This window comes from Quercus suber, unplaced genomic scaffold (assembly GCF_002906115.3).
Source record: "Quercus suber isolate HL8 unplaced genomic scaffold, Cork oak 2.0 scaffold_251, whole genome shotgun sequence".
Classification (NCBI taxonomy): Eukaryota; Viridiplantae; Streptophyta; class Magnoliopsida; order Fagales; family Fagaceae; genus Quercus; species Quercus suber.
The window spans coordinates 892,344-910,463 of record NW_027069707.1 but is presented as its reverse complement, the minus strand read 5'-3'; the positions used below and the strand labels follow the sequence as shown (position 1 = coordinate 910,463).

The 18,120-nt window shown below is 32.3% G+C and overlaps 1 protein-coding gene and 1 long non-coding RNA gene across 3 annotated transcripts; one reads left to right on the top strand and one right to left on the bottom strand.

The window, feature by feature from the left end:
• Positions 1-2,446: 2,446 nt before the first annotated feature.
• Positions 2,447-7,823, bottom strand: LOC112033262 (histidine kinase CKI1). Its single transcript, XM_024066033.2, has 6 exons — positions 7,581-7,823; positions 6,785-7,471; positions 5,872-6,247; positions 5,209-5,783; positions 3,433-4,773; positions 2,447-2,656 (listed from the first exon to the last, which is right to left on the bottom strand). Exons 1-6 carry the CDS (start codon positions 7,821-7,823, stop codon positions 2,447-2,449), a joined length of 3,432 nt encoding a protein of 1,143 aa, XP_023921801.2.
• A 5,264-nt stretch (positions 7,824-13,087) lies between these two features.
• LOC112033261 (uncharacterized) lies at positions 13,088-17,901 on the top strand. 2 transcript variants are annotated; one of them, XR_010631910.1, is made up of 10 exons: positions 13,088-13,610; positions 13,688-13,905; positions 14,019-14,120; positions 14,523-14,780; positions 15,051-15,343; positions 15,421-15,507; positions 16,041-16,056; positions 16,193-16,292; positions 16,556-16,685; positions 17,445-17,901. It is a non-coding gene; the product is annotated as an uncharacterized LOC112033261 (long non-coding RNA). The 2 variants fall into 2 exon arrangements; XR_010631909.1 differs by having other exon boundaries at positions 15,421-15,558.
• Positions 17,902-18,120: the final 219 nt, after the last annotated feature.

The window sequence follows — 18,120 nt, the reverse complement described above, 5'->3', positions numbered from 1 at the left end:
AAAAATTTCTAACCTAATTATTTTTTTAAAAAAAGAAAAGAAATTAGTTAAATTAATTTTTTTTTTCTTTTTTTGGAAGAACTCAGAACTCAGAACTATTTTTTTTGGAAGAACATGACGAATAGGAAATGGATCTAGAGCAAAGGAGAGCCTTTGGCGATGTGGTTGATTGTCGTTTTAAAGAACTGGTTGACGTTCAGAGAAGCGGTGCTGGCGTAGGGGTTGATAGGGAGAATCAGGAAGATTGAGAGGAGAGCGATGGAGGAGAGTACGGCGAAACTTCCGCCTTCGATCAGGAGGAACTGAGTAGCATTGGCGGGCGATCTCGCGACACGTGGTATGCTAGACGGTGAGGAGCTTGGTGAAGAGGGCGGTGGGATCGGGGATCCGTCAGTGGTTGCTGCGAAGCTTGATGGAGAGGAAGATGACGACACAACAGAGGGAGTCGATGGCGAAGATGTTGAGAAGGTACTGGATGTTACCACAAAAGGCATCGATGTCGCCGCCACCACCGTCGCCATTGCCGTCGAGGGAGGGAATTGGGCCCAGGCTCAGGCCCATTGGATCCATGGCTGAATATGATGATAGATTCTTTTTAGGGTTTAATTACTTTAGGGGTTTTGGAGTTTAAGGAATTTAAGATTGTGTGGTTGTTTGTGGTTTGGTTGTGCATGGAGGCCGAAAATGTGGGTTTGAGTTTTGTGTTTTTTTGTGTTTGGTTTCAAAGCATAAGAAAATTTTGTCGAATGTTTGTGTTTTGTAAATTTTTATGAGCATGTCTTTTTATTTTGTAATTCTGAGTGATTTTATGGGTTTGGTTGCTAAGAAAATGCAAGAAAAGAAAAGTAAAATTTTAATTTTCTGGGCAAGCTTAGTTGGGGAAGAAAATGAAAAAACATTTCTAAGTTCTTCATGTTCTTCCAAAAAAAGAAAAAAAATTAATTTAACTAATTTCTTTTCTTTTTTTTAAAAATAATTAGGTTAGAAATTTTTATATTATTTTTATCTGACGTGGCTTTTTTTTTTAAAATTAAATTGCTGATGTGGCATTTTTTAAAATGTAAATAATTTTTTTAATATTATTTTAATGAACATGTCAACACTTACTGTTGGATCGTTTGCCACGTAAGATAATTCTGTTAAATGAGTAACGACAGGGACTAAAATGGGAAGTATTTTTCAGAATAGAAACTAAAAGCGGTAAAAATAAAATGTAGGGACTAAAATGGAAATCGCTTGAAAATGTAGGGACTAAAAGGTGCTTTTCGCCATTATTAAATCAAAATTATGATTAAATCTCATGTTTTAATCGTAAAAACAAATTTTTACAATTAAAATTTTCACGTGTAGATTTTTCATATAATAAACTCACTCACAAGTCACAACAATAACAATATTATAAAGTAGTAATCATAGAGAGTTAGAGCATGAAAGATGGCAACATGTCTTTACCTCTGCATTTACTTTGAGCAACTCCATAGATACAATGTTACAAAGTGGTCTCATGAAGTCTTGTACCCTCTTTGCAAAATCTTCAATTTGCTGTGTGTGTTTTCTTTGTGAAAATTTGAGTGAGTATAAAGGGTTTTGACCTTGGTAGGGGTTTATATTTGTTGAAATTTTTGTTATAAAATTTTAGTTGAAGTAGAATTTTCAAGCTCTTGAAACATATCTCTAATAGAGTTTTACTTAAACTAAACTATTGTAACACTTGATAAGATAACTATACGTTGAAGAGAAATTTTTGTTGAAATTTTTGTTATAGAATTTTAGTTGAAGTAGAACTTTCAAGCTCTTAAAACATATATCTAATAAAGTTTTACTTAAACTAAACTATTGTAACACTTGATAAGATAATTGCACGTTGAAGAGAAATAATAAATATATAAGATATAAAAACTAAAATAAAAGGAAAAAGAAAATATTGGTGATGTGAAAAATTGTGGGAGTTTCAGAGTCTTCAGTTTTATATATAGACTAGTTTTAAAGCATGTGCAATGCACGTGTAAATTACTGAGAGAATATTAATAATAAATAATATTATGATTCTGTCATATCATTTTTTAATTAAAAATTAATTTCTCTATATGATTTAGAATGAACACTAATAATTTATATACAAGAGTAGCTTGGTGTGCATGAGTGATTAATATTACAAACATAACCAGAAATCTACAATTCGTACAACATATAATAGTGAACAAAATGATAAATGACTTTATATTTTTAGTCAATGTTTTTAACTTCTACATTCCAACAAAATGATAAATGACTTCATATTTTCAGTTAATGTCTTGAACTTCTGCATTCCAACAAAATACTAAAGCATTTCTCTATATTTTAGCACAATTTCAACTACACATATATTACATGTACAACAAAACTACTATAAAGAGTCACCATTATCTCATAGATTAAGAGTCATAAGGTATGCTTATGCATATTTTCATTTAGCATCGATATATCTAATGGCTTCCAAAAGATGTTCCTTTTTCAGTGGTTTGCTAAGATGAACATCCATTCCAACCTCAATTGCCATGTTAGCTTCCCCACCTGAAGTATGAGCAGTTAATGCAATGATTGGAATATGAACACCGAAGGACTTCTCCATTTTCCTTATTTGCTTTGTTGCTTCATACCCATTCATCACAGGCATCTGTCAAACACAAAATCATATATGATTTAGTTGGAAAAAAAAAATATTATTATGAAATGTGAATAGCTTACGTTGTGTGATTAAAATTAAACTATAGTACAAGGGATTATAATAAATTAAATTAAAATAAATATTGAATGCTTAAACAGAAAATATAATTGGGCTGAGTTTTATAAACACCAAATGGTCCCAATCCATAAGATACAGATTTATTAATTGGAACAAGCTATAGGGTTTGCAAAGTGCCAAAACTTATTGGAAGTGGCGTTAGCTTTGTTAGAGACATACCAAAAGCTTTCGGCCACTCAGGGAAATTTTTGAGGTTTTTTTTTTTTTTTTTTTTTTTTTGCTGAATAGAGAAATTTTTGAGCTTGGAGCTACAGATACTCACATTCTGATGTTTTCTTTCACCTATCTGGTATTAGTGTGGGGGTAGCCTAGTTTTTTTCACTGTATTGCTACTGGGCCAATAAGCTTGTGTTAGCCCAAGTTTTATTTTTGTATAAGTTTACTCACTTGGTTTTTATGAATAAAGTTCTATCTTTTCTCTCCCAAAAAAAAAAAAGTGCCAAGACATCATAAATTTTACCAAATATCATAGAAACATGTGACATAGTCGAAAGGATATCCTCTAATATATTGCAAATGTTCTAATTGGGAAATCAAGTACTTATATATATATATATATATATATAATGCAAAAAATATTTATAAAAAAGAAAAGAAAAGAAAAGAAAACATAAAAAGGTAAAGGAGAGGGAAATCATGCTCTTTACCTCACAATCCATTAAGACATAATCATATGGAAGAATCTTCGAAGCTCCAAGTTTCCTTTGATCACTTAGACCTTTAAAAATCAGATCTAAAACTTCCTGTCCATTAACACAAGTTTCGGCAGTTGCACCAAGCTTTAAAAGACTGGCAACAATTAACTTGCGCAACAGTGCATTATCGTCAGCAACCAAGAGCTTCTTCCCACTCAATGGCTTATCATCATTTGGGTTACCAATTTCTTGTATTTCTTGCTCTTTTGGTGGGTTCCCATTATTGGGAGGACTTCTTGGTATGAACCCAACATGAGATAGAGTTTGAATGGGTGACAAGATTTTCTTTTTGGTTGTCTCAATGCTGCTACCATGGTCTTGTAATTCTACTCGTTGAGTTGAGTGTTTGTTTGTTGGAGAATTCTCCATATAAGACCGACTCCTTGATGAACTAGGATCTCTTGAAACTTTTTCAGCTTCAAACTTGCTTTCTTCTTTTAGTTTGCCTGAATTTCCTTGCAATGTACCTCCAAACTCAGGAAGAAGTCTTACCACTTGATACAAACGAGAACCATGAAATGGCTTAGATATTATGATATCATTAGGATCAAACAGGTCCTCTTTAGTGCGTTTGAAGTTGATGTTACGCATCATTGGTTTCTCCAACCAAACAACCTTACAAGTAGCATTGTGGAGGCCTTTTTTGAATTCAGCCACAATTCTACATAATTCTAGGAATGGTCCAGCACTTTCATCAATCACAATTAATATGAAACTTGATGCAAATTTAGGAGTAGTCCTTTTGAAGACTGATAGTATGTAGTCTGAACCATCCATGCTACTCAAAGGCACATCCTTTTCTACACCGCTAGAGTTATTAGAAGCAGACCTGCTTAAGTAGCCACTTGGAGAACTCAAATCAGCTGATTTTCCAGAAGAGTTGTAACGAGAATGGTTCTGGTTATGCTTTATCTTTTGGAGAGTAGATGGAAGATGTTTCCATTGCTTTGCTATCGATACTTTTATCCCTAAGTTCTCCATGAATCTTTGTGAAGTCATTCGCCGTTCGTTATTTTGAATCAAGAGAACAACATGGGATGCCCTTACCTTGGGGCTAGGGGTTGTGTGAATTGTCAGCTTTGAACTAGGAGTACGTAACCACAAGCCAGGACTAGGCGTGCTAAGAGTTAGTTCAGGAGTATGGGTACCATCAGCCATTTCAAGGTCTTCTGCTTTTACATTATCGCAACTAACATTTTCACGTGTACTGAGTATGACATTGAATCTAAAGCAAGTTCCCTTTTCACCAATCTCTTTGTCCACAATTGATATATCTCCATGCATCAAACGTACCTAGCACAAAATTACAAGAAAAATTTATCAATAAAAGGGATTATAATGAATTTAGACTATAATCAAGTCACTTTAAAACCTAATTGATAAAGTTATTTGTGATAGTTATAAGAATCTAATCCAAGTTACAACAACGCATCATACAAATCTAGATGCATAATTGAGAATAAAAAAATGTAGTACAATAAGTGGAAAATAATTCTCTCCATTTAAAATTAATTCATTTAATGCATCTTTTTTATTTGTACAGACTATCACATTATTTAAAAGTTTAATTGGTCTATACACTTTTAAACTTAAAAAATAAAATAAAATATGAACCATGAAACAAGCATAATGAAAGGGATCTTGATTCCGGTTAGATTGCACATCTTGAAACTCTAGATAAACACAGAAAAAAAAAAAATGATATGTGTGCTAAAGTTAGTCATTTACCAAAGATTGAACAATGCCAAGTCCTAATCCAGTGCCTCCTTGTCCAAGAGCTGTTTCTTTGACTTGCACATAGTTTTCAAAGATTGAGACTTGTTTTTCCTTCGGAATTCCTTTTCCCGTATCATCAACCTCAAAGACAAATTCCATGGCATTTGGATCTTGTTGGGCTGCATTCATGGCTTCCAGGTCATTATATGCTTCATTGCTCTTGCGAAACAAACACTGTAAATATTTCATTAAACCATTCTGATTAGATGCAATTATTGAATTTTGCAAACTGGGTTTCCTAACCCATGCTCGAACGGTTACATGCCCCTCACAAGTAAATTTAACCGCATTGCTTAGTAAATTGCATAATATTTGCTTAAGTTTTCCCCTATCTCCTTTCACTTGTGAAAATTTGATGGCAGAACCATCATAAGGATCTAATACCACATCTACTCCCTTTTTAATACCAACAGGATGATATAAATCAACTACATCTTCAATAAGTTGGCCCAAATCAAATTCCTCTTCATCAAGCTGCATCTTGCCCGCCTCGATTTTGCTTGTATCAAGAATAGAATTCAGTAAACCTAAACAAGTACATAAGTTATACATATTCATTGATAAAAAGAATACTAAATATAAAACAATTTGCCTAATAAGGTGTGAAGAGATTACATAGTAGGTCCTTTGCACAAGTATCCATTTGTCTCAAATTTGTCTCCAATTCAGAACTAGAGGTAGCTTCTTCATAGCACAACTCTATCAAACCTGTAAGGCCTGCTAGTGATGCGCGAACATCATGGCTAGCACTAGCAAAGGCAAGACTCTTGTTCATACTCTTCCTCTCTGCTTGTTGAGTTGCTTCCATTTGTTTTATAAGAGTAGCACACAAGTGCATCTCTCGCTTGGCAGCTCTAACGAATATATACGCAAAACTTAAAATGGAAACAACCATGGAAGTGATGATTACTATAAGGAGGGCCAGTGCCACTATCCTATTCTTGTGGACAAGGCTGACTAACCCTTTTTGTGGGAAAGCCAATACAAATACCTGAAAAGAAATAGAATTCAGTTATAATACATAAATATATGCATAATTTGTTGAATTTAACTAATCTCTATACTGTTGGTATGACATGATATTTATCCAATTGATTTTCATAAATTAGGTTCTAAATATTATGGCCACTTGGCTAGCTACAATCTATAAAAGTCACAAGTCTATTATGTGTGGAATGGATTAATGATCAGTGGAGCATTTAGCATAGTATTTTATGCCTAGCACAAACGAAAGCATTTATAATACTTATTTCTTAAGATTTTTCTAGAAAGAAAAGAAGGATAAAAAGATTTGCATTCAATTTCTAACCTGTTTATAAATAGGAATAGCATAATTCTCTCTAGTCTAAAGCATACGTAATGTGTACAAAAACAAAGCAAGAAAGGCACACAAGTGATGTACATGATCATATAACTTAACAAGCAAAGCTTCTTGTAAAGTTTAGTGTTCAACGCAACAAGAAGAAAATATAAATATTTACAAATGAAGTTTTGCATATTTGCGGGATAGTGAAGAATTAAAACATACCAATTGGACTCCCACCATCTCAAGTGACGAACAATAAAACATGTATTCTGTTCCTTGAATATTCAAATTCGAAGCTATTGATGAGCCATCTTTGATGTTACAGGAAACATTCCCAAGAACTTCTGGTTCCTCATTTGGTTTCTTCAATTGGACAGAAACTATATTACCAGCAAGAACCATATGAGTGTTTTTGAGCTCTTCTCTAAGCACTTTCCCATCTTTGGTAGCCAAATACAAGCTCCCACCCTGACGATCTATACTAGTAAAATGGGCGGTTAGTGCTTTGACCGAGAACCCTAGAGAGATAACTCCTTCTCCATTAATTCTAGCTGAGCTAAGTAGTATAAGATCTTGAGAATTATTCCATCCAGTTTCCAATGAGGCATATCCATTGGTACTATTCAAGGCTTCTTGAAACCATCTTTTATTGACCAAATTCAAGGGAGGGCATTCAATGGAGTTTCCATCTAATTCTCCTGTCTCATGGTTCACATGTTGCATGTAACAATTAAGGTTCTTTTTTACATTTGGAGCACTCCATCTAGGATTATATGAAGAATTAGAGTACACCGCAAGAGTTTGATTCTGACCAGTGTAGTATGAGAAATATAGACCTTCTAACCCAGTATATGAAATTTGAGATAAGTATGGAATTGTAGACCATGCTTGAAATAATATAGGAGCCACCTGTAAATTAAATAAAAAATAAAATTATGAAATATCTAGTTGTTTCTTATTGAAAGCAATCATTTAACTACTTATATGATCTTTGTGAGAGAAGAATATGGATACCAACCTTAGTCTCAATCTTAGAGAATGAGAGTTTAGTTTCATTGAGGGGCAACCTTAAAACTCCTGCTAAACTTGTTGCTGATGAATTTATTGGATGTAAGAACTTGGCTGTGTTCTCAACTTCAGATTGCATATAGGAATGGAAGTCATGAGAGTTCAAATTCACTTGACGCTCAACACGACTGAACAAAGAATACCAACATGGGATCAATGCAGTAGGAAGAAGCATCACAGCAAATGCCTGCATTGAGAGTTTGACAGAATGTGTGAATGCAATCACAATTTGGTAAAAAAAGAAAAAAGAAAAAAAATGAAAATCACATAAACCATTTAGATAAGAACATACTTTAGAGTAGGGGATTATTTACAAATGCTTAAAATTATTTTTCTCATGTTATTCTTCAAACGAAGGATGAAGGGAAAAAAAATTGTTTATAGAGAAAAAGGCTGAAAAAAATAAGTAACATCTTTTAAAACCCTATACAAAGTACAAACAAATCCAATACCCAAGAAGTAGTAAGAACGTGTATTTTCTTTTGGTTTCAATAGTTTTTGTAAGCATGTAAAATACCAAATCCTAACACACTGCCACGACTTGAAGACTTACCAGAAGAAATAAAAAAAAAACAGGTTGTAAAGTTATCATTGAGCCTAGTCGCATCATGATCAGGTCCTCTAGTTATGATCACCAAAGGCTACTGCATTGAAAAATATGTAGAAAAATCAATTTGTGAATGTATATTGCAAAATAAATAAATAAATCAGAAAAGTTGCATACTTAAATATAGAGAATTTCTTTCGTAGGCATCATACTAGGAGCAAATCTCTCTCACTCTCTCTCTCTCTCTCTCTCTCTCTCTCTCTCTCTCATAATAACTCAAGAAGATTGATTTATTAACCAAATCTTTAATGAACTTTTGTATGAAAGTTTCAGCCTTATTACTATGTCTTCTGTACAGGGAAGTAATACAAGTGAGCCGTTTAATACAAGTGAGCCGTTTGCATTAATATATAAGAAATATAATTATGTAATTGAATATTTTCCCTGATGATTTGATTTATTAACCAAATCTTACTTTCTATTGGGTGAATAATACAAGTGAGCCGTTTGCATTAATATATAAGAAATATAATTATGTAATTGAATATTTTCCTTGATGATTGAAGCAGCTCATCCATGACTTGTAGCAACTTAGAAAGCTTATTCTTTGTAATAAAAGGGTTTAATTAACTACAAGAAAAATTAGGGTTTTCAATAGAGATTTGTATACACCATTAAAGTATGCCTAGTGATATTAGAATTTTTTTCCCCTTTAATTTAATACCGCAAGGGTGTATAAACTTTGGAAAGCAACAATCTTTTTCTTTTTCTTTTTCTTTTTTTTTTTATTTTTTTTATTTATACAAGATAGAAATTCTACTTTAGCCTAATCTAAGTCTATATGTGTGTGAAGTCCCCTTTTAGAGACTTGAACTTCGGCCCTTGCTCCCCACACTCCACATCCCACAAACACTTATACTTATTGAGTGATAAAATAAATATTGTATGGCCAAGCAAGGAAGATTTATTGATTCATTATTGTACTCATTCATTCATTGTTCTCTGAAGTTGTTTATAGGCACTCCATGCTAAACTATTTAGGAGAAAACTATGATCACGTTATTATTTATTTATTTTTAGTACTAATAATCAATAATGCTACTGGATATACTAGTCGATTGTGCCAAAATAAGTTGAAAAGAGGGTATGAGAGAGTATGATCATGCATGCAGATCGAAATTTAGAAGTCAGACTTGCACATAGCACAAAGAGGAGTGGAGGACATACTAAACTTCCAAGCCTTGCATTGGAAGGATGCAACATTGATTTAACCAAACTGGAGTTTTGGCCAAATCATTATCATTCCTATGTTTTTAACTCTTTGATGTAAGTCCTAATTTGTTGCTAGGGTAACACTATTTTTTGCTAACTGCTTTAAACTTCCTATGATTTTTAATTAGTAGCAAGAAATATATACATAAATAAATAAATATAATATATATAAATAAATGTAAAGGTTCGTAGCTTAGTTATTTAGTTTATTGTAAGGAATAATTATTTTTTAAATTGAGGAATAATTATTCTTTTCTAAAATATAAGCAATATCACATAAAAAAGAAGAAGCAAGGAAGTAATAGTTATTCTTTAATACATATAACAACTTTTAAAATTAATATATTTTCAAAAAAGTATAAACTTTAAAGACTTTCTTTATGCATCATGTTTTATAAAACTTTTTATATGTAACAACCAAATTTATGAATTAGAATATGGTTATTTCATTGCAACATCTTTTATTTCAAGTAATAATAATTACTATTCCTAATATAATCTCCATGAATTATAATTTTTCTTTTCATTTTGGGGTAAATTCAATTTAGTTGCCACTCAACTCCATAAATTTAATTATTTTTGCTTCCTTTTTTGCCTTTGTAATTTGAGTAATATTTTAAAGTGATAGGCTACACATGATTGGGGTACATGCTAGGTTAGCTATAACTTAATTATAAAGATATCCACATACATACCCGTATAAGATAAACAATATTATAACTCATTCCATGGTTAATAAAAGACGAATATTATATATTGTATGTTACATGTATGCAATTTAAAAAAAAAATTATTTATCATATAAAACAAAAATACTCTGAAAAAAATATTATTTATAATTAAATTAAGTACAAAATACATGAATGTGTTTGCCATCAGTTTTTACTTTACCTTTTCTAGGTACAAGTATATTTTATAACCAATTTTCACCATATAAGCAATACCAACAAATTAAATTTTGTATTCAAATAAACACGATCATATTTGTATAAATATGCATCAATTTTATTAAAGTTCAAAACTTTTTCTTTCTCTATTACTTGTATCAAGGATTTTTATAAATACTTAAGTGTGTTATTATAAAAATAAATATTTTAAATTCCATGTTTTCCTATTTTTATTAAATATCAAAAAAATTATATTTTTATTATAATCTAGATTTTTTATCTATTGAGTTTTTTAATTACTAGGATGATCATCTCTTATTGTCATATGTACTATGCATGTATATTGTATCAATGTGCATTCATTTAAAAAAAAAATCATTTCAAATTATAGTAATCTGAGAAAATAAATAACTTTTTGTTATTTTGCTTGAAAATATTTTAACTCTTTTAAAGTAAATTTTAAATTATTTATTTATTTTCAAAAATAGCATATAAAATTAGACTAAGTTAACACAAATCTGTTATTAAATTGGAATATAATAAAAATAATAATGTAACATAGATATACACAGAGCTATTCACCTTAAACGTAAATAAGAAGACAAATACAAATAGGGACAAAGAAAGAGAATGAGAGAGAGATACCAGTGCCGATTGATATGTGGACAGAGTCAGCGCCAGTCACTGAGTGGAGGCTAGAAGCAGCTCGTGGTGGCGACGAAGAACCAAGGTTTTTTTTTTTTTTCCCTTCAACGGCAGATTTATGTTAAAGCAATAAAGCTTGTTTTTTTTCTTCTTCTTCTTCTTCTTCTTCTTCTTATTTTTTCATTATGAGGAGTACTTCTAATTGGAAAGGATTCTTGATTGACAAAGAATTTGTTTGTCTTTTTATTATTATTATTTTTTCCTTTTTGGATTTTTTTTCCCTTATTGGGATATTGTTGATTTGGGAATTTGTTTAATGTTATTTTGTATAATTTTTTTTTTCAAAGAGAATAAACTGAACCAAGAATATATTTTACCTGCCAGGAGAAGGGGGTGAAACCTGTCTTCGTATCTTTGTCAAAAACAAACAATGTCTAGATGTCTATGTCAAAGGGTAGTGCACTTGCTTAGTTTCTCATGGTCTTAAGTGGCGGAGTCAGGAATATTTTCCAAGGGGGCAGTCTCATGGCTAGTAGGTTGTGGTGGTTAGTCCACTTATGTGTGTTTCTTTTCTGGTTTTGTTTTCGATGGTGGTGGCCGGTAGTAGGTGTGGATTTTTTTTTTTTTTTGGGTTAAAATAACTTAAAATAGATAAAATGATTTTTTTTTTTTTAAATGAGATGAATAAATGACTTTTTAAATTGCTAAAAACTAAAATTTTTAACACCTTCCATTTGAATTGTCCTAGGCTTAAGGATAAACAATGACTATTTTAAAAAAATTTACCAGTTTATATATATGGCCTACATGGACTACTTAAATTGTTACTGTTACACATCATACTACTTGTATGAGGCAGGACGTGAAGATTTTTTAGCGGTGTTTTCACAGCCGTTCACTTGACATCAAGGTTTTTTGGCAGTATTTGATATGTACTTTTCTTTTTAGGGAATTAATCAATCTAGCTCCAAAAAGATGTATTGTATTTGGTTTAGCTCCTGTTGTATTTGTCTCCGTTTGTACTCTTTTTAGTGTTAATGATATAAATCTTCCACTTCAAAAAAAAAAAAAAATCAATCTAGCTTTTGCACTTGAATTTAGAAAATCACTGTCCAAGCTACCCTACCAGACATGAAGCACATATTTTTGCTAGCAAAAAAGGAGTCAGGACATGAAATTATTTGCAAAAGTATAAAAAAAAATTTAAAACTCTAAATAAACATTTATTTAATAAATTATCAACAAAAAAAATACATAAATATTATTTTTTTAAATATTACAATATAAAAAAATTTAAAATTATTATGTCATTATATAGTCAATAATTTACAATCATTACACACAATAATCAAGTACCATACATACAAACATTTAACAACTAAACAATAAATTTTAAAGTTATAAATAATCTCTTTAATTATTTTAAAAAATATATCTTTAATGTTTTAAAAAACACTAACTAATAAACAAAAACACTAAAGACAAAACTAAAAAAAAAAAAAAAAAATCACAAAACATCACAAGCGATAGCAATAGGGGTTGACTGATGACGTGTTGTGTTGTGTTTGTCAAATGACAATTTTTTTATTTATAAAAAGAATATAAATTATGGGTTATATTAAAGTGATAAAGACAAAGATTGGTCAGATTTTTACCTCTCGTTTATTCTGTCTCTGAGTCTCTCCGTCCCTGCTCTTGCTCTTTGCAGTTTGGTCTCTCTTAAGTTTTCTTTACAAGGCACAACAGTGTCAAGTGTCAACACATGATTAAATTAGGTTCTCCTTTTTTTTTTTTTTTTTGAATGGCTTAGAAATCCCCATCTTTTTTCCCTTTTATTATATGTGTGGGTGTTTCCTACTCTAGGCTAGTTAGATATTTTGTTAGAACTGGCTTTTATTTTATTTTTGCTTGTGTTTGTTTTGGGTGTTGTTTGAGCTTAATTTTTGTTGATGGGCTAATATTTTTTTTATAGCATTTAAAAATATAAATAATATTGTTAAGGGAGAAAATTGCAATTTTATTGAAACAAATTGCTAAAAATAATATATTACATATATACTATTTTTTTTTTTTTAAATCTGTGTGGGGGGGGGGGGGGGGGGGCGCACTGCCCCCCTTGGTCCAACAACAGCTCCGTCCCTAGCAGGTAAAGCCAATCTGACTAGGTGCACACGTTTGTATTAGAATATATATTAGATTAGATGGATAATCTATTGATGGTTACGAGGGATGTGATTTATCGGTATGTTTAGATATCGCTTATAGCTGAAAATTAAAAATGTCGTGGTGCTCAATTTTTATTTGATTTTACCAAATTTTGTACTTGTAGTCTTGTGAACAGTGTTTGGGACCTACGGTTTATAACGCAGACGTGGTTGGATTTCAGCTGTATCCAAACTCATACTATGTTTATGGACATTAATTTGATGCAGTGAGGCTAATGGAAGGAAGGAATGCCAACAAAGTGGTTCTATATGAGGATGCAGCAAAAAAACAGCTCCAAGAGTTTATATCAGTGCTACGTGCATGGTTGTGAATTAATGGCCCAATCAATCATGTTCTTCTCTTGGGGTTATTTTGGAAAATGTTGAATCTAGAGTCCTTCATCATTTGTTAACACCTGGCACTAGTATGAGCAGCTTTGATTTTTTAAGCAATATGCTATTAAAAGAGTCTAGTTTGGTGTCTTATCTTTTATATATGCAGGTGTATGTCTCCCTAACATTGATTCGGTTATAACTTATAAATCATTTCAAGGATGCTTTTGATTGGGTAGAACTAGAAGCCAATAATTCAGGACGTATCATACCTCATGATCGAAGAAGTTGATCTGGAGTATGACTCTGTGTAAAAAAGTTAAGGAGGCTGAGTCTAGTTTAACAAAACAACTCAAGGACCAGCAAAAATTACTTGGAGATGCATCAGTAAGAATTTTTTCGCAAACTGTTTGGTCTTTGAATTTTTAGTAGTCTACTTCTTTGGTTTTTTTATATTCAACAACAATAACCAAGTTCTGTTATTTAACAATCTGTAACAGATTACATATGTCACAATTGGAAAAGAGGCATATCTCTTAGAAGTACCAGAAAGTTTGCGCTAGAGAATTCCTCATGACTATGAGTTAAGATCATCTAAAAAGGTGGAAGCAAAAGTTGTGGTGAATGAAGTAGCTACACTGGTTTTTTTTTTTGACCCAGTAATTGAACATATTTTAGATACCTGGACTAATTAACAGCCAGGTGTAATGCCTCTTTCTTATCTTAATTGCAACTTAATGGAAAACACTGAGCTCTCATTATGACAATCATATTGAACTGTGAATTTTAATGTGATAATGCAATGAAGTAATCTCTGTCATGTTGAATAACATGGCATAGTTTATAGTAGTACCAGGATTTATTGATTCTTTTGGTTAAGATTTTAGCTTTGCCAGTTTCAATCCCTAGTTAAAATAATTCTAAAGTGCCTTATTTAGCAGCACATTAATTTGGGTTTTATATCTCAACTATTTTTTATTTTGTTTCTTGCCTGGCATTTTCAGGGCTTCTTTAGGCATTGGACTCCGAGTATCAAGAAGTTGTTGGGAGAGCTTTCACAAGCTGAGTCTGAAAAGGAATCCAAGCTGAAAAGCATTCTTCAGAGGTTGATTGGACGTTTCTGTGAGCATCATAATAATTGGAGGCAATTAGTTTTTGCTACTGCAGGGACGCATACCCTTCTCTTTTTCTCTTTCAGATACAGTCAAGCATACATGCAAACAAGTGTGATTGTGCATATAGAAGAGTGGAGACGTCACAAGGTCATAGTTCTTTTTTGGGGAAATGTCACATTGTCATAGTCCTCTTTTGGGGTAATAATGGTGGTAGATCTTCAGATCACGATGGATTAATGTCTGCTTCTGTAGTATCTCAAAATTTAACTTTATGTCTTGGAATTTTATTTGTTACTAAGTTATCTGACATATTATCAGATTTCATGTTTTCATGAATAAAAGAACAATATTATATAGTAGTTTACATTATACAAAATGTATTTCATTTTCTATGGCTAAAATTGGTACATGTTGCAGAGTTGGATGTTTTGATCAGTCTAGCAATTGCAAGTGAATATTATGAAGGGCCAACAAGCCGACCAATTATATTGGACTCGTCAAGTCCGTATGAAGTGCCATGCTTTTCTGCAAAAAATCTAGGACATCTTGTTCTTAGAAGTGATTCTTTAGGCAAGGGTACCTTTGTTCCCAATGAAATTATGATTGGTGGTTTTGGTCATGCTAGCTTCATCCTTCTCATTGGTCCTAACATGGGGGGGTGGGAATCAACTCTTCTTCGCCAAGTTTGCTTGGCTGTGATTTTGGCCTAGGTAATGTTTTTGTGGTTTTTGTTGTGCAACTCTGAGTTTTATTATTTTGTGGTTTTCACCTTAAAGGTTCTTTTCAGGTAGGAGCAGATGTCCCTACAGACAGTTTTGAGTTGTCACCAGTGGACCGAATCTTTGTTCAGATGGGTGCCAAAGATCATATCATGGTAGGCCAAAGTACATTTTTAACTGAACTCTCAGAAACTGCATTAATGCTGGTGAGATTTGTCAATGGATCAAAGGATTTTCATTGCACACTACTGTTATGCCTGTGATTTTATAGATTATTTGCAGAATCAAAGACAACATTCTTGAGTATGTACAAATTGATTAGTCTGCCCATATTGGTTCTGATTTTTATTGTAATTAATTAGATCTTAATTGTCAAAAGACAAGCCTATCACAAATTTCTCCTCAGTTACTTTATGTTGAGTTATACTAATAATTTCCTCAGTTACATTCTAAATTTTATTATTCTTGCATATTTTTCCCGTATCTCATATCATGAGAAGTTTCTTCTTGCATAAGAAAAACTCACTCTTGTTTGATTATTATGCTTTAGAACTTTTAAAGAATAGTTTGCAAAAGTAAATTTTATAATAAGTTAAGATGAATGTGATTGAATAATTTTCATGCCATTGACATACTCGTAATTCATTGTTGGCATTGGATGAACTTGGACGTGGAACATCAACTTCAGATGGGCAAGCGATTGCGTATGTATAAATTATTGGATTAACTTGTCGTTCAATGAATTCAATATTAATGATCAATTCTCTACAAATTTGCCTTTTCTTTGAAGGTTGTATCTAGTTGACCTTTGTTTCTACTTTGGTTTCCTATCCATTGCAGTGAATCAGCTCTACAACATTTTGTCCACAAGGTGCAGTGTCGAGGAATGTTTTCTGCCCACTATCACCGATTAGTTGTAGACTATTAGAATGATCCTAAGGTATACCTCTGCTTTTTCTGTTATTTTTCTATTTCATCATAGACGCTGTTGATTCACAAGCTAAGGGTATCTTCTTAATCTTCAAAAAACAAGACAAATGAGTTTTTAGCATGATTGGCCATGTGATAACCATATATAATAGTATCATAATTTATATTAGAATCATTGTGGTTTAGACATAAAGGCCCTGATATTGGCACACTACCAATGGGCACAAATATTTTGAACATTGTCTAATTTGTTGTTCTTCATGTTTGGAATAGGTTTTGTTGTGTCATATGGGATGCCGAGTTGGGTATGGAGTTGGAGATGTGGAAGAAGTTACTTTTCTTTATAGGTTGACACTTGGTGCATGCCCTAAAAGCTATGGTGTTAATGTTGCACTGTTAGCTGGTATGATTCTTTTTGTATTATTGCCTCTTTGTTGAGAAGCTCTCTTCATTAACCAGAAGAAACGTATCTGAGGTACAATGATTTGGTTTATGTGATTTTAGACTGTTAACAACAGTCATTTTCTTAAATTATCTGTTGGTAAATTTCCCCAAAGTGACTAGCCAAATAAAAAAGTTATTCTTGGTAGCACTCAAGACTCTCCATGTACTTCTCCATGTAAGGGAATTATCAACCCTGATCTCTTTGCCTTGTAAAAACTCTTGACTTGAAACCCATGACTCTTTGAAAGGGAACTACACTTGTCTTCTCTCTCCTAGAGAATTCTGATAGAATATAAGTCATCCATAAAATCTTCGTAGATTCTAACTCACAATGGATAAGTCCATTTGACAATTCCGTATTGATACATATGGACTTCCTGTATACAAATTGGGGAGATTTTTTGCTGTCTAGCGCTTCATGTTTCTCTTTCTGGGTACTTAGTCTTTATGAACCATGAAAGTTCAACTACCTTTGATTATCTTTTAAATATTACTTCTTTTTTTATTTATTAATGATAACGATATTTTGGTAATATTATTTGAGGAAACCAATATGTTTTTTTTTTTTTTTTAGGGGGGGGGGGTGGTTGCTCACACACACTCTTTTTTTAAGGGGCCTATTTGGCACATTTCAGGCTCTTTTGTTTTGTCTGCATATATCATTTGGATCCTTGAAAGTGATAAATAGTATTGAATCAGCACTTTTGGGTTTTTTCAGGTTGAATTCATTATATGGATATTAGGAAGTGCATATCTCCTACTGGTGCACCTTCTCTTACCATGGCGCCTTTGGAATTTTCAAATAAGGTGCATGAGAAGGCTCAACCTGAAAAAGAACAGGGAGCTACCGGTCAGGTTGTTGAGTCTAGAGTTGATATAGACCTTAGAGAAATTTACTTTTTGATTATGCATTTCCTGGCCTCTGGTCCATGCCAGAGGACTTTTGAGCAATTCTGCAATGAACTTTTAGAATATCAACTTCTACCTAGAAGATATCATGCCTGGTTTTCAAGGGGTGGTGCACACAGCGGGGATGGCAATGATGATGGCATCTCTTTTCCATTGAGCTACCATAATCTAGTGGAGAGGTTTACATGCTTGTTATATTGTTCTACCCTATTCAAATTCTAAATTTATTCATGTTAACAATAAAGTAACAAGGGATTGGAAATTTTTGCTTATGGTTGTTTTCACTTTTTGTTTTTATTTTCTAGTTCATATCCTGTCCCTGTTTCCATTGAGTTCCATATGTTCTACTGTAAGTCATCTGTAATTTTCATTACTATAGGCTGAATGAAAGTTCTAATTTGAAAATTCCTCACTTAAAACCTAGTTTACTCCATGGAAGTCTATTGAATAAAGGGCAAATTATGGGAATTTTTGTTTTGTTTCTG